General features: G+C 35.3%; 1 protein-coding gene across 6 annotated transcripts in view; it reads right to left on the bottom strand.

Annotated features, from left to right (window-relative positions):
• Positions 1-26,647, bottom strand: part of Mp (collagen XV/XVIII-type protein multiplexin) — a 1,363,033-nt gene that overhangs the window by 521,394 nt on the left and 814,992 nt on the right. For 4 of the 6 annotated variants that reach the window (XM_075303610.1, XM_075303611.1, XM_075303612.1 and 1 more), the window contains 2 exons: positions 13,901-14,038; positions 13,484-13,498 (listed from right to left, as the gene is read on the bottom strand). In XM_075303610.1, coding sequence (XP_075159725.1) covers positions 13,484-13,498; positions 13,901-14,038 — 153 coding nt within the window. The remainder of the gene's footprint in view (positions 1-13,483; positions 13,499-13,900; positions 14,039-26,647) is intronic. The other 2 variants (XM_075303614.1, XM_075303616.1) reach the window with 1 other exon arrangement.

The raw sequence follows: 26,647 nt of genomic DNA, 5'->3' as shown, positions 1-26,647 counted from the left end.
ATTTTCTAAAAATATTCAAAATTTTCTAAAATTAACCAAAAGATTTCTTCCCTGTTTGTTCACTGTGTTTTCAGTGTGTCTGTCTGTTTTTTGTAATCACGCTACAGTCTTCAGTAATGAAGCAATCGTGCCAAAATTTTGCACGAACACTTTCTTTTGTCTGTAGGCAGGTCAAGTTCGAAGATGGGCTAAACCGACCTCCTGATTTTGGGTCTTGGGCTTGTAGTATTTATCCAATTTGATTGAACATGGAAATCTAGAGGTATTTTAGGACCGTAAAGAGGTGTGTAAGAAATGGCGTACATCGGTCCATGGTTTGGTGTAGCCCCCTTGTAGACCGATCTCCCGATTTTATTTCTTGGGCACCTAGAAATCGTAGTTTTTATCCAGTTTGCTTGAAATTGGAAATAAAGGGTGGTTAAATTGTAAGGGCCGATGTTGAATGTGAACCACACCTAAACGCTAAGTTTTTTCCGAGTTTTATTTGACATTTCTCTATTTCAGACTTACTCAATTTGAACCATGGAGAGATACACAATCCAACAACGTGTTAGAGTTATCCAGACTTATTATGATGTGGATGATCAATTTTCGAAGAAAACCATCTTCAGTGATGAGGCACATTTTCACCTCAGTGGATTCGTCAATAAACAGAATTGCCGCATTTGGGCGAATGAGAATCCAAGAGTTATTGTCGAAAAACCAATGCACCCACAAAGAGTGACTGTTTGGTGCGGTTTATGGGCTGGCGGCATCATCGGCCCGTATTTTTTCCAAAATGAGGCCGGTCAGGCAGTTACTGTGAATGGCGTTCGCTATCGTGAGATGATAACGAACTTTTTATGGCCCGAATTGGAAGATATGGATGTGGACGATATGTGGTTTCAGCAGGACGGTGCCACTTGCCACACAGCTAACGAAACAATGGCTCTTGCGCAACAAATTCAATGGCCGTGTTATCTCACGTAATGGCGATGTCAATTGGCCGCCAAGATCATGTGATTTGACACCGTTGGACTTTTTTCATTGGGATTATTTGAAAGAAAAGGAGTACGTCGAGAAGCCAGCATCAATTCAAGAGCTAAAGGATGAGATAATTCGGCACATTAACGGCATAGAACCTCCATTATGCCTCAGCGTCATCGAAAATTTGGACCATCGGATGGAGGTGTGCCACCGAGGTCGCGGCGCCCATTTGGCCGATATTTTGTTCCATACATAATTGAGTAATACCAATATATCATAATAAAGTAAAATTGCAATAATTTCCTAAATAGTTTGTGTTTTATTCAAAATCAACATCGGCCCTTGAAATTTTAACCACCCTTTATATAGTTTTTTTAGGACCGTAAATAGGTGTATCGAATATATTGTGTATCGGTACAGTTTTTGATATAGACCTCTTATAAACCGGCCCTCCGATTTGGGGTCTAGATTCTAGAACTACAATTAGAATATTGTGTGCTGAATATTGTGCTGAATATTGTGTGTATCCGTCCATGTTTTTTGCATCTCCCAATTTAACTTCTTGGGGTTCTAGAAACCGTAATTTTTATCCGTTTTGCCTGAAATTGTAAATATACTGGTATTTTAGGACCACACAAACGCGTATAGGATTTAGTTTTTATCGGTCCATTTGGTAAGGCCTCCACTACTTGAGGGTACAGAAAGTGCACTGATCATGAAAGTTACTTGAAACTGAATGTAAAATTTCCTTGTCGTAATCATTTAACTAATGGAGGTAAAAATCTACAGATTTTGGATTTCAAATCAAGGGGCTATGTCATAATTTTTTTGCACATGTTTATGATTCTTCTAAAATTAATGGTTTCAAAAATGGTTCTTATAAATCCAGAATCTAGTCTTTATAGGTAAAATCTTCAAATTTATCTTCGGGAAGCGTACTGGTTGAACTGATCTGCTTGGAAGAATATCTATCAGCAACCCCCCTTAAATTTTCAAAGGAAACTATTATATTTGCTTCAAGATGGTGGGTATTTAAGATGCGGTCTGGCCAAAGTGTGTGTCGTTTACTTCCATATGAGTGTGCTTTCTCTTAAATGGAAATTCATTTCTCTTTTACACCCGACACCATAGGATGCGGCAAGACCATTCAGTTTGAAATATTTCGAATTATCGGCTTACGACTATATACAAGGTTGCTGATATGTAATGCAACAAATAAAATCTCTATATATTTATACCCTTCACCACTACTGTGGTACAGGGTATAATAAGTTTGAGCATTTGTATGTAACGCCAAGAAGGAAAAGTCTGAGACCCGTCGTTTAGTATACCGATCGTCTTAGAATTAAATTCTGAGTCGATTTAGCGATGTCCGTCTGTCTGTATGTCTGTCCGTCTGTCTGTATATGTAATTCTGTGTACAAAGTACAGCTCGCAGTTTAAGTCCGATCGTCCTCAAATTTGGCATAGGCTCGTTTTTTGGTACAAAGACAATCGCTATTGATTTTGAAAAAAATCGGTTCAGATTTAGATATAGCTGCCATATAACATATATTTATCACCGATCTGGTCATAATTGAAGTATTTATCAACGTATTTTGTCAAAATTTCGGTCAGCCAAATATTTTGGGGCTTTCGTAAAATATTCAAAATATCAGCCAAATCGGTTCAGATTTATATATAGATCCCATATATATCTTTCGTCCGATTTGAACTTATAGGGCCAAAAAAGCCAGAGTTTTGTCCTGATTTGCTTCAAATTTTGCACAAGGAGTACGTTTAAGAGCATCGTTCAGTGTGCTAAATTTGGTTAAAATCAGTTCAGATTTAGATATAGCTTCCATATATATCTTTCGCCCGATTTAGACTCATATGGCCTCAAAAGCAAGAGGTTTACCCTTATTTGCTTCAAATTTTGCACAAGGAGTACGCTTAATAGTGACGTTAAGCGTGCCAAATTTGGTTCAAATCGGTTCAGATTTTGATATAGCTCCCACATATATCTTTCGCCCGATTTACACCCATATGACCACGGAGGCCAAAATTATTCTCCAATTTACTTTTTTTGCTGAGATAGCAGGATTATTATTCTAACTATGCATGTCAAATTTGGTCAAAATCGGTTCATATTTGGATATAGCTCCCATATACACCAGAGTAGGGAAAATATGGTAGAATGTTTCATATTTTAGACCCATTTTCAATATATATCCTATATCTCGAATACATATGTATCGCCCGATAAATCATAAATGCTCTTTTGTATAATTGCATCAAAATTGCTCTAGCTTTATATTCCCCATATTTTTTCACTAACATTGTTTTTCATTCCAGGGTGTTAGCCGATTTAATTTTCAATTCTAGCGATTTTGTAGAAGTACAAAAATTGTCTCCAAATCGTTTCAGATATAAATATTTTTATATGGGAATATAAACCTTGATAATAACTCCCAACAAATTTGAAGGTGTTGAGATGATAACATAATTTAACCACGAATCGTCTGACACACGACCAATGCTTGTAAATAATTGCATTTTATTATCAAAATTCGTGTTCTGTTAAAAAAAGTTTAAAGCGCGCTTTTTAGCAAAATTTTGTTTTTTATCGACAAAGCTCATTTTGGGAGATTTGGTGAGCTTTATGAGCTGTTGGCATCATTGAGCCGTACTTCTTCAAACATGATGCAAATCGTAACAGTCAACAGTTGCATCAAATAATCTTCAAATATTAAATTAATTGGACCGCAATATAGATTTAAACAAAGATTTTATTTATTTTTCTGAATTTTACATTTTTTTAAGAAATTTCTATAGCTTTTAAAAAATCTCCCTTTATAAAGCGATTTAAATATCACACTTTAAGTCCACCATGAATAACTTAATTTCTGAATACAATAGATCAAAATGCTTTTGTAAGTTTGTAAGCAATAAAGTGAACTGTGACTGAAATAAATCTCTCAACTGCCAGACGAGCGAGTTAGAAATTATAGTGAGGTTGTATATAAAAATCAGTCCGATAAGTTGTAAGCATTTTATACCTAGTTCATGCGTAAGTATTTGAATCGATGGACTGATGAATCATAATCCAAGATATGTAGAAATTTTAAAATTTTGAGAAAAGTCAAAAATCATTTTAATAATAACCTTTTGTTGCGTAGGTTTACGTACACCAATAGGGTGATATAGGAGTCTATATTTATCATTCCTGAATTTCTGGGATGCAATGAAGAAAATCTCATTGCATTTCATCTGCTGCATTCATTAGACCTGAGAAGACTATGCCATTACATATGTTCTCTGGGTCTTTAGTTAAATCATGAATGTTATTTGCCTACTACTACATTTTAAGTCCTTAGGTTAATATTATAACCCCAAAATTCATGCTACATAATTATGTACAACTCAAAACTTTATCCCTACTTAGGTGTAATTTGCTCACATTTGTGAAATTTACATATGATGATAACATCACCCGGACGCCGGACACCACGTTCGCCCACAGTTTAGATTGCTGTAGTTGGACGTATGTAGGTGGTTGGACTTTAGCATTATCATTATAGGTAAGTGCAGTGAGGGCATACAATTTAAATCTATGCACGTACTAAGCAAAAAATTTTATGCATGATTACCATTCATTTCGTGATGGACTTATGCAGGTATAAGAGAATGACCCTCTATCTCATATATTTTAATCAGATTAAAGAGAAAAGCATGAGTTGTATGAAATATTAAACTAAAATAAATGAGATAGGGTACTCTTGACTCGAATTCAGTTAAAAAATTTGTTAGACAGAGGTCAACATGGCTTTAATAATTCTGAAAAATTCTTCCAAATTTACGAAATCGTTTTTAAATTAGTTGACTTTTTATATCCGGACTACAAAGTTCAACAATAGGAGATGTTTTTCATCTTTCTTCCCTTCCCAATCTCTTTTGGAGTTTGATATTGGTTCCGAAAAAGTTCAACAAGAGAAGATGTTTTTCATCTTTTTTCCCTTCCCAAACCCTTCTGGATTTTGGTATTGATTCCAAAATTTTGCGGTATCAACAATGGTCTCTATTTACAAATAAATACCAGTTCAAAGTCCAATTTCTAGCAGCAATTTCAAAGCGAAAATGGGTTTTTAATTAAAAACAAGTATATACAGCAGTAAGTTCGGCCGGGCCGAATCATACATACCCACAACCATGAATCAAATATTAGGATTTCCTTTCAAATTTCACGGGGGTTGTTGACAGATCAAGCAGAGCAGTTCAACCAGTACACTTCCCAAAGTTAAATTTAAAGTTTTTACCTGTGAAGACTATATCAGATTCTGGATTTATAAGAACCATTTTTGTTTGATTTTTAGAGGAATCATTAACATCTTTTGTAAGTGTGCAAGAAAATAATAAAATAACGTCTTGATTTGAAATCTTAAATCTGTAGATTTTCACCCGAGAAGTAAAATCTGGAAATTTTGCATTGAGTTTCAAGCAATTTTCATGATCAGTACGCTTTCTATAGTTCCAAGAAGTGAAATCGGTCTATATGGAGGCCTTACCAAATGGACCGACCCCTTTTTGTGATCCTAAAATACCAGAATATTTACAATTACAGGCAAATCGAATAATCACTACGGTTTCTAGAAACCTAAGGATTTAAATCGGAAGATCGTTCTTATCGGGACTATACTAAAACATGGACCGATACTCACAGTTTTCGGCACACCTCTTTATGATACGAAAATGCCTCTAGATTTCCAATTTCAGGCAAATTGGATGAAAGCAACGATTTCTATAAGCACAAGAAGTAAAATCGGGAAATCGGTCTATATGGGGGCTATACGAAAACATGGGCCGATACTCAAAATTTTTAGCACACCTCTTGATGGTCTGAAAATACCTTTAGATTTCCCATTTCAGGCAAATTGGATAAAAACTACGGTTTCTATAAGCCCAAGAAATAAAATCGGAAGATCGGTCTATATGGGGGCTATAACAAAATATGGACCGATACTCACCATTTTTGGGACACCACTTTCTGGTCCTAAAATATCTCTATATATCTAATTTGAGGCAAATTGAATAAAAACTACGATTTCTATAAGCCCAAGATCCCAAATCGGGAGGTCGGTTTATATGGGGACTATATCAAAATCTGGATCGATAAAGCCCATCGTCGATCTTGACCTGTCTGCAGACAAAAGACGAGTTTGTGCAAAATTTCAGCACGATTGCCTCATTATTGAAGACTGTTGCGTGATTACAACAGACAGCCAGATAGACTGACGGACATGGTTATATCGTCTTAGAATTTCTCCCTGATCAAGAATATATATACTTTATATAGTCGGAAATCGATATTTCGATGTGTTACAGACGGAATGACAAACTTATTATACCCCTATCACCATTCTATGGTGGTGGGTATAAAAATTTAAACCAAAGATACAATATACTCAAAATAAGTATTAGTCTATTTGTTAAGATTTTTCATCTTTCATTCAAAGATGCAATATCTAAGTTAATTTTAAGGCGATTTTATCCAATCAACAGTGTGTTTTTATACCCTCCACCATAGGATGGGGGTATATTAACTTTGTCATTCCGTTTGCAACACACCGAAATATTGCTCTAAGACCCCATAAAATATATATATTCTGGGTCGTGGTGAAATTCTGAGTCGATCTGAGCATGTCCGTCCGTCCGTCCGTCTGTTGAAATCACGCTAACTTCCGAACGAAACAAGTTATCGACTTGAAACTTGGCACAATTAGTTGTTATTGATGTAGGTCGGATGGTATTGCAAATGGGCCATATCGGTCCACTTTTACGTATAGCCCCCATATAAAAGGTTCCCCAAATTTGGCTTGCAGACCCTCTAAGAGAAGCAAATTCCATTCGATCCGGCTGAAATTTGGTACATGGTGTTAGTATATGGTCTCCAACAACCATGCGAAAATTGGTGCACACATCGGTCCACAATTATATTTATATAGCCCCCATATAACCGATCCCCAGATTTGGCTTGCGGAGCCTCTAAGAGAAGCAAATTTCATTCGATCCGGCAGAAATTTGGTACATGGTGTTGGTATATAGTTTCTAACAACCATGCAAAAATTGGTCCACATCGGTCCATAATTATATATAGACCCCATATAAACCGATCACCAGATTTGATCTCCGGAACCTCTTTGAAGACCAAAATTCATCTGATTCAGTTCAAGTTTGGTACGTGGTGTTAATATATGGCCTCAAACACCCATGCAAAAATTGGTCGAAATCGGTCCATAATTATATATAGGACCCATATAAACCGATCTCCAGATTTGACCTCCGGAGCCCCTTGGAACAGCAAAATTCATCCGATTCGGTTAAAATTTGGTACGTGATGTTAGTATATGGTATCCAACAACCATGCAGGAATTGGTTCATATCAGTCCATAATTATATATAGCCCCCATATAAACCGATCCCCAGATTTGACCTCTGGAACCTTTTGGAGAAGCAAAATTCATCCGATCTGGTTGAAATTTGGTACGTGTGGTAGTATATGATATTTAACAACCATGCCAAAAGTGGTCCATATCAGTCCATAATCATATATAGCCCCCATTTAAACCGATCCCGAGATTTGGTTTCGGAGCCTCTTGGAGGAGCAAATTTCATCCGAGTCAGTTGAAATTTTGTATATTGTGCCGTTAACAACCATGTCTAACTAGGTCCATATCGGTCTATAGTTATATATAGCCTTCGGATAAATCGATCCCCAATCATACAAAAATCCATATCAAGTTCCTAATTGTATATAGCCCCCATATAAGGGACCCCCATATTTCAATTCTGGCTCTCTACGTACCGAGCAAAAAGTCCATATCGATTCGTAATTTTTTATAAACTTAACTGTACATAACTTTTTTGTCTAATATATACCACGTATGGACTAACTCACAATTTAGAAAACGATGTTAAGAAGTTTTAAGATACCACAACCCAAGTTATTCGATTGTGGATGACAGTCTTTCTTAGAAGTTTCTACGCAATCCATGGTGGAGGGTACATATGATTCGGCCTGGCCGAACTTCCGGCCGTATATACTTGTTTTAACTCATAACTACATATATGCATATATATTTACATTTTACTCAAACATGTACTTGTTGACGTTTAATATTATAATGTTTTGTATATAAAGAAACATCAGCTTAATGCACGTACAAGAGAAAACAAGAATATTCAAATATACATTCTAGTTTGCATAAATCCCTAGGTTCAATATGTAACTGCATACTGCGATCTATATACATACATATAAACATCACATATATTGTGAGCAAAACGCATCACAACACTCTACTACACTTAAAGCAATAGAGATTAGAGGGAAGAGAGCTGCTCAAAAGGTGTATTGGGTTGAGAGAAAGAGATTATAGTAAATACTCTCAATATGAATGGTGTTCAAGACAACATCACATACTCGTAGTAGTGCATACAAATAATGCCAGTTTCCCCTGGTCATTCCTTGATGCGCTATGATAGGGGATTACGAGCAGTGCACTATGGGCCCAGTGAACGAAATCTCACGCATAACATCAATTTTGAACTTGTATAAATTTTAAATTTGGTGATAAAAGAGAGTTGACAACACATTACCAAAAACGAATCCGAATGGTAAAAAGTATGGCAACCTGTTTCGTTGTTTCATTGTAGAACATGGTATTATAAGTTAGTGCATATGTTTGCAACAACCATAAGGATACAGAATAGGCATATGGTGTCTTTGGCAATAATGCTCAGGGTCGGGCCCTGAGTTGACCTAGCCATGCCCATCTGACCGTACGTCCGTGCGTTTGGGAACACATTTTTGTGATCAAAGTCTAGGTCGCAATTTTAGCCCAATCGACTTCAACTTTGGTGCAAATTTATGCCTTATTGACTTTGAAAGAAATCGGTTCGCCCGATTTACACTCATAGGACCACGGAGGCCACAGTTGTACTCCGATTTACGTAAAATGTTGCACAAGGAATAGAATTAACATTCTTACTATGCAAGCCAAATTTGGTTGAAATCGGCTCAAATTGAGATATAGCTCCCTATATACCCTTCACCCGATTTAGACTCGTATGCCCATCGAAGGTCATAATTTCACTCCGATTAACTTGAATTTTTTCATAGAGAGTACGGGTAACATTTTAGCAATATGTACCAAATTTGGTCAAAACCGGCTCAAATTTAGACAAAGTCCCCATATATATGTTCCTCCAATTAAATCAAATAACGACAAAATACCCATATTTTCATTGTAAAAACGCCACTGCAAAAACAAACGCTTGTAAAAATTAATAAAATTTTCCTATACCTCTAAAATCTGCAAAATTGAATAAAAATTGATTTAGATTTCAATATTTCCCATATTTATACCATTCACCACTACTGTGGTACAGGGTATAATAAGTTTGTGCATTTGTATGTAACGCCAAGAAGGAGTAATCATAGACCAACCTTTTAGTATACGGATCGGCTTAGAATTAAATTCTGAGTCGATTTAGCGATGTCGGTCTGTCTGTCTGTCCGTCTGTCTGTCTGTCTGTCTGCCTGTCTGTTGATGTATTTTTGTGTGCAAAGTAAAGCTCGCAGTTGTAGTCCGATTGTCCTAAAATTTGGTATAGGGTCCTGTTTCGGCTCAAAGACGATCCCTATTGATTTTGGAAAAAATCGGTTCAGATTTAGATATAGCTGCCATATATATTTTTCACCGATCTGGTCATAATTGGCGTGTATATCAACCGATCTTCCTCAAATTCCGTACATCCGAATATTTTATGAGTCTCGAAAAACTTGCAAAATATCAGCAAAATCGGTTCAGATTTAGATATAGCTCCCATATATAGCTTTCGCCCGATTTACACTCATATGACCACAGAGGCCAATTTTTAACTCCGATTTAGTTGAAATTTTGCACAGGGAGTAGAATTAGCATTGTAACTATGCGTGCCAAATTTGGTTGAAATCGGTTCAGATTTAGATATATCTCCCATATATACCTTTCGCCCGATTTACACTCATATGACCACAGAGGCCAATTTTTAACTCCGATTTAGTTGAAATTTTGCACAGGGAGTAGAATTAGCATTGTTACTATGCGTGCTAAATTTGTTTGAAATCGGTTCAGATTTGGATATATCTCCCATATATAGCTTTCGCCCGATTTACACTCATATGACCGTAGAGGCCAATTTTTAACTCCGATTTAGTTGAAATTTTGCACAGGGAGGAGAATAAGCATTGTTGCTATGCGTGCCAAATTTGGTTGAAATCGGTTCAGATTTAGATATAGCTCCCATATATATGTTTTTCTGATTTCGACAAAAATGGTCAAAATACCAACATTTTCCTTGTAAAATCGCCACTGCTTAGTCGAAAGGTTGTAAAAATGACTCTAATTTTCCTAAACTTCTAATACATATATATCGAGCGATAAATCATATATAAACTTTTTTGAAGTTTCCTTAAAATTGCTTCAGATTTAAACGTTTCCCATATTTTTTTTTTTACTAACATTGTGTTCCACCCTAGTGCATTAGCCGACTTTAATTTTGAGTCTATAGATTTTGTAGAATTCTATCAAATTCTTCCAGATCGAGTGATATTTAAATTTATGTATTTGGGACAAACCTTTATATATAGCCCCCAACACAGTTGACGGATGGGATATGGTATTGAAAATTTAGATCTACAAAGTGGTGCAGGGTATAATATAGTCGGCCCCGCCCGACTTTAGACTTTCCTTACTGGTTTTTACTAACATTGTGCTCCGCCCTAGGGCATTAGCCGATATAAATATGAAGTCTAGAGATTTTCTAAGAATTCTAAAATATTTTGTCCAAATCAGTTCAGAATTAAACGTATGTACAGTGAAACCTCTCAAACTTGGACACTCTGTCCCAAATGTGGACAGTTGCCAGGGGACGATTGCTATATTAACACATTATAACTGGACACCTTCCAAATGTTGACAAAATGTAGACGATCGTGGGTGTCCACCATTCGGAGCTTTGAATATAGCACCCAACAAATTTGAAGGATTTGAGATGGTATCGAAAATTTAGATCTATAAATTGGTGCAGTGTATAATATATTCGACCCCAGTCGAATTTAGCTTTCCTTATTTTTCTTTTTTCTTGAATTTATAGTTCAGCAAAGTGCTTTAGAGATTGTACTCGTAAAAAATTTTTAAGTTATAAACTTAATTTTAAACAAGTAAGGAAAGTCTAAAATCGGACGGGCCCGACTATATTATACCCAGCACCACTTAGTAGATCTACATTTTCTAGACCATCTCAAATCCTTCAAATTGCAACCTAGACTTTGATCACTAAAATGTGTTAGCAGACAGACGGATGGACGGACGGACATGACTAGATGGACTTAGGGGCCGAACCTGACCCCATATTTATATATATGTACATATTTCGTTTCCTCCTGGGTGTTGCAAACATATGGACTATCTTATAATATACTGTTCCACAGTATGGCGCAGGGTATAATGACATCGGGAGTGCCTTATTGTATCTGATCCGTTGAAAGATGTTCCATTACAACATGTGCTAAATCACACAGATTCGCATATTAAACATATCTAGGATTTAAATACAGATTTAAATAAACAGTGAAACCTCTCAAACTTGGGCACTCGGAAAACCGGATAACTACCAAATGTGGAGGTGTCCGGTTGGCCTGGGACGATTGCTATATTACACAATAAAATCAACCTCTTATAAATGGAATCTCATAAATGTGGACCAAATTTAGGTGATCGTGGGTGTCCACCATACGGAAGTTTCACTGTAGTTGAGTATATACGAATCAAACATATTTCAAGAGCAAAATGTTATTTTTGGATCGGAAACATGGAACATTTTTGTCGCAATATTGTTTTCTCTGGACCGAAAACTTTTGGCAAGTATATTCCCATTTCAACATAGTCTTGCCAATTTTTGGTGATAAAAATTTTACCTAAAATGTGGGTATAAGAAATTGGATTTATCCAGTAGGAATTATTAATACACCATTAAAATTACTTAAATGCTAGACCCCAAGGTAATGATCAAGTTGGAGTGGAATTGCTTGCATCAGTTATAATCGAGATTTTGACCCATTTCCAATATTTCTAAATATTGTTATATTTAGTTTGGTAAATGGTAAGTTTGAGATACACTCTCTATTAGCAAATGAGCGTGGTAGTGGGCGGATAAGTCAAAAATCTTTAACTCCCATCCCCATTGGTACGTGTACAAAATTTCAGAGCCCGGAGTGCTTGCGTTGATTTTATTCATCAAATCCCTCTTATTGGACCCATAGTGCTGTGGTGTAATAGTCTTAAAATTGTTAACATGAAAGAAGGGTTTTATGAAATAACTCCCTCAAACAAAAAAGCAAAGTTTAAGGCAAATCCCAGAATATACCATGTAGGACTTATTTCTCTGCACTGAAAAAAAAAACATGCCAGGTTCCAAAGATTTTGTCTTTATATTAACAATATTGGTATTGATTCCGAGCCAAAGAAGCGGAGAATACAAGTAAGGATACTTTTAAAATACAATTCTCTTTTAAATTTGGGTTTTGTGTACTTGCTTCTAGGAAGCAAATTTTAATTCTTCGCTGTTTCAGCTTTTTTTCTTCATATGCTATCAAAGTCCTTTAAAAACGAGTTAACGGCAACTTTATTTTCCAAATTAAGACTCGACTTCCTGTAGAAATTATGCTATGTTTCAAGTAAAAAACTTCTTTAAAATAAAGTGTTGAAAAACATGTCCTATTTGTGAACGATTTTTTGCTTTGTAGTCAAGATGCAAAAAGACAACAAATTTAAACACAATTTCACTAAATTTAAAGAATTTTTCTGAATTATTAAATTCAAGTTGACCTTAGCCCAAACATTTTTTCTTTCATGTTATGATACCCATTTTTAAGTCACATCACTTAATTATAAGGACAATATGACTTCATTGAAAAGTTTATCGACTTTTGGACAAGGAAAACACTTTGTATTAGAGAAATGCGTCTTCTAGGCTAAGCAAAATTTGCATTCGTATTTTAAAGACATGAAATCTTTGACCTCACGACTATATTTTTTTCTGTGTGGATTTTTGATAAAGTAACATAAGTTGAGATATGAGATGAGATGAGAGATGAGATTTTGATCAAGCCATGCAACTGATTACCATGTTTTTTTCTGTGTACCACCTGTAGTACCACAATAGACTAAATAGTCTAAGTGAACCTCAACTAACCTAACGTAAGTGATAGAATTTCCCTTAATTAAAAATTCCGTATCCTTTAACCCACTCCGTGTTAGAATTTCACAAATGAAATAAAATTTCATAGTGCAATATTAGCTGTTAATTTATGTTAGTCACACGCATAAAACCAATTGGAAATTTAGGAAAGTTAATAACGCTTGGTTAGGCATACAGTTAAGGGGGCGATAGTTAAATGAAATGATACAGTTAAAAAAAAAAAAAATCTCATTACCTTGTCGGCAGTAATCTGAAAGAGGAAGGGAATATGGAATTTAAAACCAATTATTTCAACTTTATATGCCAATTATTTTTGTAACGAGCTATACTTGAATTTGTTTGTTTTTTAGGGAATTGGAAAAATCAAATCAACTATAAAGCAAAGCCTTTGATTAGAAATGTATCGATTATATTTTGAAAAAGGTTAAAATCAAAACAGAGTAGATGGTGTCCCAGCAATAAAACATTGGTCTTATAAGTGAGAATTTCCTATTAATTAATTCATTTTATACAATAAATTCACTTATCTATTTCGTTTTGTTCCCTCTAGTGAAAGAATGTCAAAAATTTGATTACCAAAAAATATACATAAGTGTCAGAAATATAAGAATATGCTGCTCATTATTAATTAATGTACATAAATTGTTCTTACCGTACGTCCTGGAGCTCCGGTTTTACCCTCTTTACCGGGTAGTCCTGGTGGTCCACGTATTGTTTCGCGCAGTAAATCATTCTCCTTGATTGCCTCTAGGATATCAGACGCATTGCATGTACATTTGCCAGTGTATTTCTGCAAATAAAAAACAAAAGGAAGAGATCTCATAATAAAAATGTGCAAATATTTATGAAAAATTATTCAAAAACAAGTAAGGAAAGTCTAAAGTCGGGCGGTGCCGACTATATTATACCCTGCACCAGTTTGTAGATCTAAATTGTTGATACCATATCACATCCGTCAAATGTGTTGGGGCTATATATAAAGGTTTGTCCCAAATACACACATTTAAATATCACTCGATTTGGACAGAATTTGATAGACTTCTGCAAAATCTATAGACTCAAAGTTTAAGTCGGCTAATGCACTAGCGTGGAACATAATGTTAGTAAAACAAGTAAGGAAAGTCTAAAGTCGGGCGGGGCCGACTATATTATACCCTGCACCACTTTGTAGATCCAAATTTTCGATACCATATCACATCCGTCAAATGTGTTGGGGGCTATATATAAAGGTTTGTCCCAAATACATACATTTAAATATCACTCGATATGGACAGAATTTGATAGGCTTCTACAAAATCTACAGACTCAAAATTTAAGTCGGCTAATGCACTAGGGTGGAACACAATGTTAGTAAAAAAAATATGGGAAACATTTAAATATGAAGCAATTTTAAGGAAACTTCGCAAAAGTTTATTTATGATTTATCGCTCGATATATATGAATTAGAAGTTTAGGAAAATTGGAGTCATTTTTACAACTTTTCGAGTAAGCAGTGGCGATTTTACAAGGAAAATGTTGGTATTTTGACCATTTTTGTCGAAATCAGAAAAACATATATATTGGAGCTATATCTAAATCTGAACCGATTTCAACCAAATTTGGCACGCATAGCTACAATGATAATTATACTCCCTGTGCAAAATTTCAACTAAATCGGAGAAAAAATTGGCCTCTGTGGTCATTTGAGTGTAAATCGGGCGAAAGCTATATATGGGAGCTATATCTAAATCTGAACCGATTTCAACCAAATTCAACACGCATAGCTATAATACTAATTCTACTACCTGTGCAAAATTTCAACTAAATCGGAGCAAAAAATTGACCTCTGTGGGCAAATGAGTGTAAATCGGGCGAAAGCTATATATGGGAGCTATATCTAAATCTGATCCGATTTGGCTGATATTTTGCAAGTTTTTCGAGACTCATAAAATATTCGGATGTACGGAATTTGAGGAAGATCGGTTGATATACACGCCAATTATGACCAGATCGGTGAAAAATATATATGGCAGCTATATCTAAATCTGAACCGATTTTTTCCAAAATCAATAGGGATCGTCTTTGAGCCGAAACAGGACCATATACCAAATTTAGGACAATCGGACTAAAACTGCGAGCTGTACTTTGCACACAAAAATACATCAACAGACAGACAGACGGACAGACAGACAGACAGACGGACGGACATCGCTAAATCGACTCAGAATTTAATTGTAAGACGATCGGTATACTAAACATGGGTCTCAGACATTTCCTTCTTGGCGTTACATACAAATGCACAAACTTATTATACCCTGTACCACAGTAGTGGTGAAGGGTATAATTAGCCATGTAAAAGCAATTGACTACATATTACATCTTTAATATAAAACGTTGAAATTCATCTCCTATTTTTTATACCCACCACCGTAGAATGCTGATGGGGGTATAATAAGTTTGTCATTTCGTTTGTAACACATCAAAATATCGATTTCCGACTATATAAAGTATATATTCTTGATCAGGGAGAAATTCTAAGACGATATAACCATGTCCGTCTGTCTGCCTGTTGTAATCACGCTACAGTCTTCAATAATGAAGCTATCGTGCTGACATTTTGCACAAACTCGTATTTTGTCTGCAGGCAGGTCAAGTTGGAAGATGGGCTATATCGGTCCATGTTTTGATATAGTCCCCATATAAAGCGACCTACCAATTTGGATTCTTGGGCTTATAGTAACCGTAGTTTTTATCCAATTTGCCTGAAATGTGTAATCTAAAATTATTTTAGAACCCTAAAGATATGTACCGCAAATGGTGAGTATAGGTTTATGTTTCGATATAGCTCCCATATAGCCCGATCTCCCGATTTTACTTCTTGGGCTTTTAGAAACCGTAGTTTTTATTCAATTTGCCTGAGATTGGAAATCTAGAGGTATTTTAGGACCACAAATACGTGTGCCGAAAATGGCGTGTATCGGTCCGTGTTTTGATATAGCCCCCATATAGACCGATCTCCCGATTTTATTTCTTGGGCTTGTATGAACCGTAGTTTTTATTCAATTGGCCTGAAATTAGAAATCTAGAGGTATTTTAGAACCGTAAAGAGGTGTGCCGTAAATGGTGATTATCGGTCCTTGTTTTAGTATAGCTCCCATATAGCCCGATCTCCCGATTTTATTTCCTGGGCTTTTAGGAACCGTAGTTTTTATTTAATTTGGCTGAGATTAGTAATCCAGAGGTATTTTAAGATCACAACTACGTGTGCCGAAAATGGCGTGTATCGGTCCATGTTTTAGTATAGCTCCCATATAGCCCGATCTCCCGATTTTACTTCTTGGGCTTTTAGGAACCGTACACTGAAAAAACAGTGAACCCACCAGGAAGATAATTTTTGGTTAATTTTAGAAAATTTTGAATATTTTTAGAAAATTTTAACTAAACAGTATTGCAAACGCTGACATGTCGCCGATATCACAAAAATAAGTAAATATTTTTCGACAAATGCAAGAAAATTTATTAGGCATAATTAATTTTTTTCAATTGTCAAAGAAAATTTTGTAGTTTGAAGGAAAAACTTGGAGTTAAAAAATGCAAGAATGTCTTTAGTGATATACGAAGTTCATGATGAACGCATTTTTGGTAAAATTTACAAATTTAAAGAAAAAATGAACTATTTTGTGGGAAGCGCGAATTTAGTAAATCATTTTGCTTAATTTGAGGATAATTTTTTCCCGTTTTTTAGTTCAATTAACTAACGTACGCAAAAAATTATTAGAGTAAATGAAACTTTCTCCAAACATAATAATTCCATGAACTAAAATAAAGTTAAATTGGCTTTAGTGAAATAGAGAGTTCACTTTTTTTTGAGTGTAGTTTTTATTTAATTTGCCTGAGATTAGAAATCCAGAGGTATTTTAGGACCACAACTACGTGTGCCGAAAATGGCTTGTATCGGTCCATGTTTTGGTATAGCCCCCATATAGACCGATTTTATTTCTTGGGCTGGTATGAACCGTAGTTTTTATTCAATTGGCATGAAATTAGAAATCTAGAGGTATTTTAGAACCATAAAGAGGTGTGCCGAAAATGGTGATTATCGGTCCATGTTTTGATATAGCCCCCATATAGACCGATCTCCCGATTTTATTTTTTGGGCTTGTATGGACCGTAGTTTTTATTCAATTGGCCTGAAATTAGAAATCTAGAGGTATTTTAGAACCATAAAGGGTTGTGCTGAAAATGGTGATTATCGGTCCATGTTTTAGTATAGCCCCCAAATAGACCAATCTCCCGATTTTACTTCTTGAGCCAACAAAAAACAAAAAAAAAAAAACAATTTCAATAATATTGAAAAAATTTTCTTTTGCCTAAAATTACGTATGGGAGGAAAACTTCATTTGTTTGTGGGTATCTTGAATTTAATTCACATCTATTCGATGACACAAATATGTATCATAAGGATAAAGAGAAACAAATGAGTTATATGTCTTTAGTTGATATCCCTCCATCCCATCCATCAGTAAATCGTTCTCCCCACTCCCCTCCCAGTGTTAGCTTATTCACTTTCAAACGAAATGCTCATACATTAAGCTAACTTATTAAAGAATGCAGATGTGATTGTAATATTCCCATCTACAAAACGCACAAATATTCCAAGTTTTATTCCGAACTTTCGCCATTTTCAAGAGATAACCAATGGTCATGGAAACGTGTGTGCTGGGAGTAGTTATGGTGCAGAAATAAAAATTTTCTAATTTTTACCATGTTTTAAAATGCTTTCTATCACATACATGTATGTACAATTGAAAAGTATTGTTTGTAATGGGATATATAGACACTAGAGAGGGCACAGACAAAAATTAAAGCAAGAATCAACTATCTCGTGCAAAAATTGAACTAAATTGTATTGCTCAAGGCGTTGTCAAAACCGGAAAAATTTAATGCCTTGGTATACGTTTGAACGAAATGACACCCTCTCATAGAAGAACAAATTAATTAAGTTCGGCTGAGCCGAGATCTAAAGGGTGATTTGTTAAGAGCTTGATAACTTTTTTAAAAAAAAAAACGCATAAAATTTGCAAAATCTCATCGGTTCTTTATTTGAAACGTTAGATTGGTCCATGACATTTACTTTTTGAAGATAATTTCATTTAAATGTTGACCGCGGCTGCGTCTTAGGTGGTCCATTCGGAAAGTCCAATTTTGGGCAACTTTTTCGAGCATTTCGGCCGGAATAGCCCGAATTTCTTCGGAAATGTTGTCTTCCAAAGCTGGAATAGTTGCTGGCTTATTTCTGTAGACTTTAGACTTGACGTAGCCCCACAAAAAATAGTCTAAAGGCGTAAAATCGCATGATCTTGGTGGCCAACTTACCGGTCCATTTCTTGAGATGAATTGTTCTCCGAAGTTTTCCCTCAAAATGGCCATAGAATCGCGAGCTGTGTGGCATGTAGCGCCATCTTGTTGAAACCACATGTCAACCAAGTTCAGTTCTTCCATTTTTGGCAACAAAAAGTTCAACAGCATCTTTGAAAAAATACGGTCCAATGATTCCACCAGCGTACAAACCACACCAAACAGTGCATTTTTCGGGATGCATGGGCAGTTCTTGAACGGCTTCTGGTTGCTCTTCACTCCAAATGCGGCAATTTTGCTTATTTACGTAGCCATTCAACCAGAAATGAGCCTCATCGCTGAACAAAATTTGTCGATAAAAAAGCGGATTTTCTGCCAACTTTTCTAGGGCCCATTCACTGAAAATTCGACGTTGTGGCAGATCGTTCGGCTTCAGTTCTTGCACGAGCTGTATTTTATACGGTTTTACACCAAGATCTTTGCGTAAAATCTTCCATGTGGTCGAATAACACAAACCCAATTGCTGCGAACGGCGACGAATCGACATTTCACGGTCTTCAGCAACACTCTCAGAAACAGACGCAATATTCTCTTCTGTACGCACTGTACGCATTCGTGTGGTTGGTTTAATGTCCAATAAAGTAAACTGAGTGCGAAACTTGGTCACAATCGCATTAATTGTTTGCTCACTTGGTCGATTATGTAGACCATAAATCGGACGTAAAGCGCGAAACACATTTCGAACCGAACACTGATTTTGGTAATAAAATTCAATGATTTGCAAGCGTTGCTCGTTAGTAAGTCTATTCATGATGAAATGTCAAAGCATACTGAGCATCTTTCTCTTTGACACCATGTCTGAAATCCCACGTGATCTGTCAAATACTAATGCATGAAAATCCTAACCTCAAAAGAATCACCCTTTATATCGATATTTCGTTTAGTTCATAAAATATTTGGGAGGTATTTAAAGTAAATAAACAATTTTTGGGCTGTGGAAAATTGTGAAAAATAATAACATTTAACCACAAACATATAGCGTTAGTTTAAGTACGAATTTTTTTTCAGTGGGAGTTCAGTTTTGCACAAAATGCTTTCTTACCTTTTTCTTTCCATTAATAACGTCCCAGCAAAAGAGCTTGGAAGTTGTTCTAAGGGCACAACTTTAAAAGCACTTCCAAAAATATTCTCCCAACAATGTTCTTTATTTTACCTACACAGGAAGTTCTTCTAATTCAATTTTGTATACCACGCTTTTTTTTAATTTTTAATGGGTAATTTTAACTTTTTTATACCCTCCACCATAGGATGGGGGTATATTAACTTTGTCATTCCGTTTGTAACACATTGAAATATTGCTCTAAGACCCCATAAAGTATATATATTCTGGGTCGTGGTGAAATTCTGAGTCGATCTAAGCATGTCCGTCCGTCCGTCCGTCTGTCCGGCTGTCCGTCCGTCTGTGGAAATCACGCTAACTTCCGAACGAAACTAGCTATCGACTTGAAACTTGGCACAAGTAGTTGTTATTGATGTAGGTCGGATGGTATTGAAAATGGGCCATATCGGCCCACGTTTACGTATAGCCCCCATATAAACCGATCTCCAAATTTGGCTTGCGGAGCCTTCCGGAGCAGCAAAATTCATCCGATCCGTTTGAAATTTGGTACGTGGTCTAAGTATACGGTCTCTAACAACCGTGCAAAAATTGGTCCATATCGGTCCATAATTATATATAGCCCCCATATAAACCGATCCCCAGATTTGACCTCCGGAGCCTCTTGGAGGGGCAAAATTCATCCGATCCGGTTGAAATTTGGTTCCTGATGTTAGTATACGGTCTCTAACAACCATACAAAAATTGGTGCATATCGGTCCATAAATATATATAGCTCCCATATAAACCGATCCCCAGATTTGACCTCCGGAGCCTCTTGGAGGAGCAAACTTCATCCTACCCGATTGAAATTTGGTACGTGGTGCTAGTATATGGTCTCTAACAACCATGAAAAAATTGGTCCATATCGGTCCATAATTATATATAGCTCCCATATAAACCGATCCCCAGATTTGAACTCTGGAGCCTCTTGGATGAGCAAAATTCATCCGATCCAATTGAAATTTAGTACGTGGTGTTAGTATATGGTCTCTAACAACCATGCAAAAATTGGTCCATATCGGTCCATAATTATATATAGCTCCCATATAAACCGATCCCCAGATTTGACCTCCGGAGCCTCTTGGAGGAGCAAAAGTCATCCGATGCGGTTGAAATTTGGTACATTTCGTTAGTATATGGCCTCTAACAGCCATGTAAAAATTGTCAAATTTTATTACTATAGAAAGATTTGTCAAAATTTCATTTCTATAGAAAGTTTTGTAAAAAGTTTATTTCTATAGCAATGTTTGTCAACATTTTATTTCTGTAGAAAATTTTGTCAACATTTTATTTCTATAGAAAATTTTGTAAAAAATTTATTTCTGTAGAAAATTTTGTCAACATTTTATTTCTATAGAACATTTTGTCAACATTTTATTTCTATAGAAAATTTTGTCAACATTTTATTTCTATAGAAAATTTTGTCAAAATTTTATTGCTATAGAAAATTTTGTCAACATTTTACTTCCATAGAAAATTTTGTCAACATTTTATTTCTATAGAAAATTTTGTCAAGTTTTTATTTCTATAGAAAATTTTGTCAAAATTTTATTTCTATAGAAAATTTTGTCAAACTGAATTATATACGTATTTAATCGGCCTTTTTTTGTTTAATATATACCCCTTATGGACTAACTTACAATTTAGAAGGCAGTATTAAAAAGTTTTACGATACCTTGCCATCGGCAAGTGTTATCGCAACCCAGGTAATTCGATTGTGGATGACAGCCTTTAGTAGAAGTTCCTACGCAATCCATGGTGGAGGGTACATAAGATTCGGCCTGGCCGAACTTACGGCCGTATATACTTGTTTTTTGTTTCAAATAAGTTAAAAACAGAATTTGAATTAATAAAATGGTAAAAATTATAAAAAATAAGCAAGGAAAGTCTAAAGTCGGGCGGGGCCGACTATATTATACCCTGCACCACTTTGTAGATCTAAATTTTCGATACCATATCACATCCGTCAAATGTGTTGGGGGCTATATATAAAGGTTTGTCCCAAATACATACATTTAAATATCACTCGATCTGGACAGACTTTGATAGACTTCTACAAAATCTATAGACTCAAAATTTAAGACGGCTAATGCACTAGAGTGGAATACAATTATAGTAAAAAAATATGGGAAACATTTAAATCTGAAGCAATTTTAAGGAAACTTCGCAAAAGTTTATTTATGATTTATTGCTCGATATATATGTATTACAAGTTTAAGAAAATTAGAGTCATTTTTACAACATTTCGACTAAGCAGTGGCGCTTTTACAAGGAAAATTTTGGTATTTTGACCATTTTTGTCGAAATCAGAAAAACATATATATGGGAGCTATATCTAAATCTGAACCGATTTCAACCAAATTTGGCACGCATAGCTACAATGCTAATTCTACTCCCTGTGCAAAATTTCAACCAAATCGGAGCAAAAAATTGGCCTCTGTGGTCATATGAGTGTAAATCGGACGAAAGCTATATATGGGAGCTATATCTAAATCTGAACCGATTTCAACCAAATTTGGCACGCATAGCTACAATGCTAATTCTACTCCCTGTGCAAAATTTCAATTAAATCGGAGTAAAAGATTGGCCACTGTGGTCATATGAGTGTAAATCGGGCGAAAGCTATATATGGGAGCTATATCTAAATCTGAACCGATTTGGCTGATATTTTGCAAGTTTTTCGAGACCCATAAAATATTCGGATGTACGGAATTTGAGGAAGATCGGTTGATATACACGCCAATTATGACCAGATCGGTGAAAAATATATATGGCAGCTATATCTAAATCTGAACCGAATCAATAGGGATCGTCTTTGAGCCGAAACAGGACCCTATACCAAATTTTAGGACAATCGGACTAAAACTGCGAGCTGTACTTTGCACACAAAAATACATCAACAGACAGACAGACGGACAGACGGACATCGCTAAATCGACTCAGAATTTAATTCTAAGCCGATCCGTATACTAAAAAGTTAGTCTATGATTACTCCTTCTTGGCGTTACATACAAATGCACAAACTTTTTATACCCTATACCACAGTAGTGGTGAAGGGTATAAAAATTCTAAATCCATTCTAGAAAAATGGCGAATTTTTGAAAATAATTGAAGCATTAGAATGCATAAAATTCATAAAAAATTATAAAAATTATTTATTTGGCAACATATCAAAAATTTTTTGAATTCACATCTAAAACACTGAATTCGGATGACACCTTAAGAAGTGATGCAAATTCACTGCAATGGCTGTTGAAATGGTGGCCATCCGTCCTATGACAAGCCCATGTTAAATTCATCGCTTCTGTGTCAAATTTGCACCACTTCCGGATCCAAAAAAAAAAATAATAATTTTTTCACTACTTTTTTGGTGAGGCTTTTTTTGCTGGGGTATTCTTGGTCATGGTGAAATTCTGCGTCGACTTAGGGATGTCCGTCCGTCCGTCTGTTGAAATTACGCTAACTTCCGAACGAAACAAGTTATAAGCTTGATACATGGCACAAGTAGTTGTTATTTATGTACGTTGAATGCTGTTGCATGTGGACCACTTTTAGATATATAGACCCCATATAAACCAATCCCTGGATTTAACGTCTCGAGTCTTGTGGAAGAAAATATTTCATTTGTTTCACAAACAAATTATTATGAAAATATTATAATAAACTGGAGCACTTATGAATTGCCGCCATTTCTACCGACCCATTCTATTATATACTCACACGCTCACAAAATTCGTATTTACATTTATGAAATGACGGACATGAAAAACTTCGACATGCATTTTCAATTTCATTTTGCCCAAAGTTTACTATAACCGAAATATGTTCTGATGCAATATTGTTTTATGGTAATAAATTAGTAACTACCCATATGTGCTTTGGTTATCTAAAATTTTTCATCAAAACTTTATTTGCTGTGTGTAAAAAAACATGTGTATGAATGTGCAAATAGCAAAAGTCGATTCATTATTTTATGTTGAGTATGAGGTATTTCACAAAACGTAAAAGTTGAAATTTTTCTAAATCATAAAAAAATAACAGTTAGTGATATTGTCACAAAACGTATTTACTTTCCTTCCAAATACATTTCCTCACATTGAATGGCAAATGAGAAACGATCTTTGTTTGTCTAAAATTTCGTTTGGGAGGAAAGAATTTTCTTTTGCGTGTAGGGTCTCAAAATTTGGCTCACTACTTTGTCAATATCTAGGTTCTAACCATACAACATTTCAAAGAACGATATAAAACCGTTCTCATATGGCAGACATTTTTCTATTTGCGTTATCTCATCCCTCTCAGCAATCAAATATTTTTCATCCATTTGTATGAGATGTGAAGGAGTGGTCCGAAGGGCACCTTACTTCGCATTTTTCTTAGATTTGACCATCAATAAGACCCTATAAAGTTTCGCTTTCCTACGACACATCCTTCTAATTTTGTCCATTCGTTGTATGAGATCGAAACTCCATGCGTTTTTTTTTTCTATATATATCCACTGTTTATATTTATATAGCATCATTTTCGGCGTCCACGAGTCCATTAACCAAACTTTATTTAACAGAAACATACATTTAATTGGGCACCGTGGAGCAATGGTTAGGTTAAAGTGGCAGCCCGATTAAGATTCAGGCTCACTTAGACTATTCAGTCCATTGTGATGGAGCAATGGTTACTACGTCCGCATTGCATACCAATGGTCGTGGGTTCGATTCCTGCTTCGACCGAATCGCAAAAAGTTTTTTTTTGTTTTCTTTTTTTTTACATATATTCCAGATATGTTCGGATGATTCCAAAAAGATGTTCAACATTACATACTACGATATAACATTTTTACTATGAAACTGTAAAATGTGTCTTATTACAGACATAAGGTCAGAAAAGAATAGTGCTTGGTATAAACTAAGTGGACTGTGTTTTTGGTTCAAAATATTTTTTTTTATTGAAAAAATAAAAATTTTTGAAACAAGCGATTTTTTTTTGGTGATAAAAGTTGAAAATTCAATTCAAAAAATTCTAACAAAAATTCAAAAAACTCTAACAAAAAAAAAAACGTTTTCGGCAGTGTAGATGGATTTGAACAGGCCTCTAAAATTGGTCCTCTCGGCTATGGTAACAGTTGATCTACTTTTCAATTTTTTTTTAATTTTGACTCGTTTTGTTATATAATTTTTTCTTATATTTATTGTTAGCTTCCAAATAAAAAAATAAATTTAATTTTTTCTACAAAAAAAAAATATCCATTAAAAATATGAAAAAAAGCAAGTTATAAAAAAATTATTTAAAGAACTTCCTGTGTAGTTAAACTAAAGAATATTTTTCGAAGGACATTTTTGGAAATGCTTTTAAAGTCTTTAGAACTCAATTTTTTCGCTGGGATTTCATTTATTTTTATACCCTCCATCATAGGATGGGGGTATATTAACTTTGTCATTCCATTGTAACACATCGAAATATTACTCTAAGACCCCATAAAGTATATAAATTCTGGGTCGTGGTGAAATTCTGAGTCGATCTAAGCATGTCCGTCCGTCCGTCCTTCTGTTGAAATCACGCTAACTTCCGAACGAAACGAGCTATCGACTTGAAACTTGGCAGAAGTAGTTGTTATCGATGTTGGTATTGAATTGAAAATGGTATTGAAAATGGGCCATATCGGTCCACTTTTACGTATAGCCCCCATATAAAGGGACCCTCAGATTTGGCTTGTGGAGCCTCTAACAGAAGCATATTTCATCCAATCCGGCTGAAATTTGGTAAATGGTGTTGGTATATGGTCTCTAACAACCATGCAAAAATTGGTCCACATCGGTCCATAATTATATATAGCCCCCATATAAACCGATGCCCAGATTTGGCTTGCGGAGCCTAAAAGAGAAGCAAATTTCATCCGATCCGGCTGAAATTTGGTACATAGTGTTGGTATATGGTCTCTAACAACCATACAGAAATTGGTTCACATCGGTCCTTAATTATATATAGCCCCCATATATAAGATGGTGTTAGGAGGTTTTAAGATACCTTGCCATCGGCAAACGTTACCGCAACTTAAGTGATTCGATTGTGGATGGCAGTGTTTAGATGAAGTTTCTACGCAATCCATGATGGAGGGTACATAAGCTTCGGCCTGACCGAACTTACGGCAGTATATACTTGTTTTGATTTGTTTTATATTTGTTGTTAGTTTTGCATTCAAAAATCTACTTTTCTAATTTTTAAAAATTAATGTTATTTAAAGTTTTTCGTATTTTTTTAATTCTATTGTGAAATGGCTACCTTTAGCACGAATTATGGTCTTTAAGGGGCTGATAAAGCCATCACACACTGACAAAAATATTGTCGTGAAGTCAAAGATTTCATGGCTTTAATATACGAATGCAAATTTTGCTTAGCATAGAAGACGCATTTCTCTAATATAAAGTTTTTTTCCTTGTCAAATTTGGTTGAAATCGGTTCAGATTTAGATATAGCTCCCATATATATGTTTTTCTGATTTCGACAAAAATGGTCAAAATACCAACATTTTCCTTGTAAAATCGCCACTGCTTAGTCGAAAAGTTGTAAAAATGACTCTAATTTTCCTAAACTTCTAATACATATATATCGAGCGATAAATCATAAATAAACTTTTACGAAGTTTTTTTAAATTACTCCAGATTTAAATGTTTCCCATATTTTTTACTAACATTGTGTTCCACCCTAGTGCATTAGCCGACTTAATTTTGAGTCTATAGATTTTGTAGAAGTCTATCAAATTCTGTCCAGATCGAGTGATATTTAAATGTATGTATTTGGGACAAACCTTTATATATAGCCCCAACACATTTGACGGATGTGATATGGTATCGAAAATTTAGATCTACAAAATGGTGCAGGATATAATATAGTCGGCCCCGCCCGACTTTA

This window comes from Haematobia irritans, chromosome 4 (genome assembly GCF_050003625.1).
Source record: "Haematobia irritans isolate KBUSLIRL chromosome 4, ASM5000362v1, whole genome shotgun sequence".
Taxonomy (NCBI): Eukaryota; Metazoa; Arthropoda; class Insecta; order Diptera; family Muscidae; genus Haematobia; species Haematobia irritans.
The sequence above is the reverse complement of the archived record's forward strand: the minus strand, read 5'-3'. Positions and strand labels throughout refer to the sequence as shown.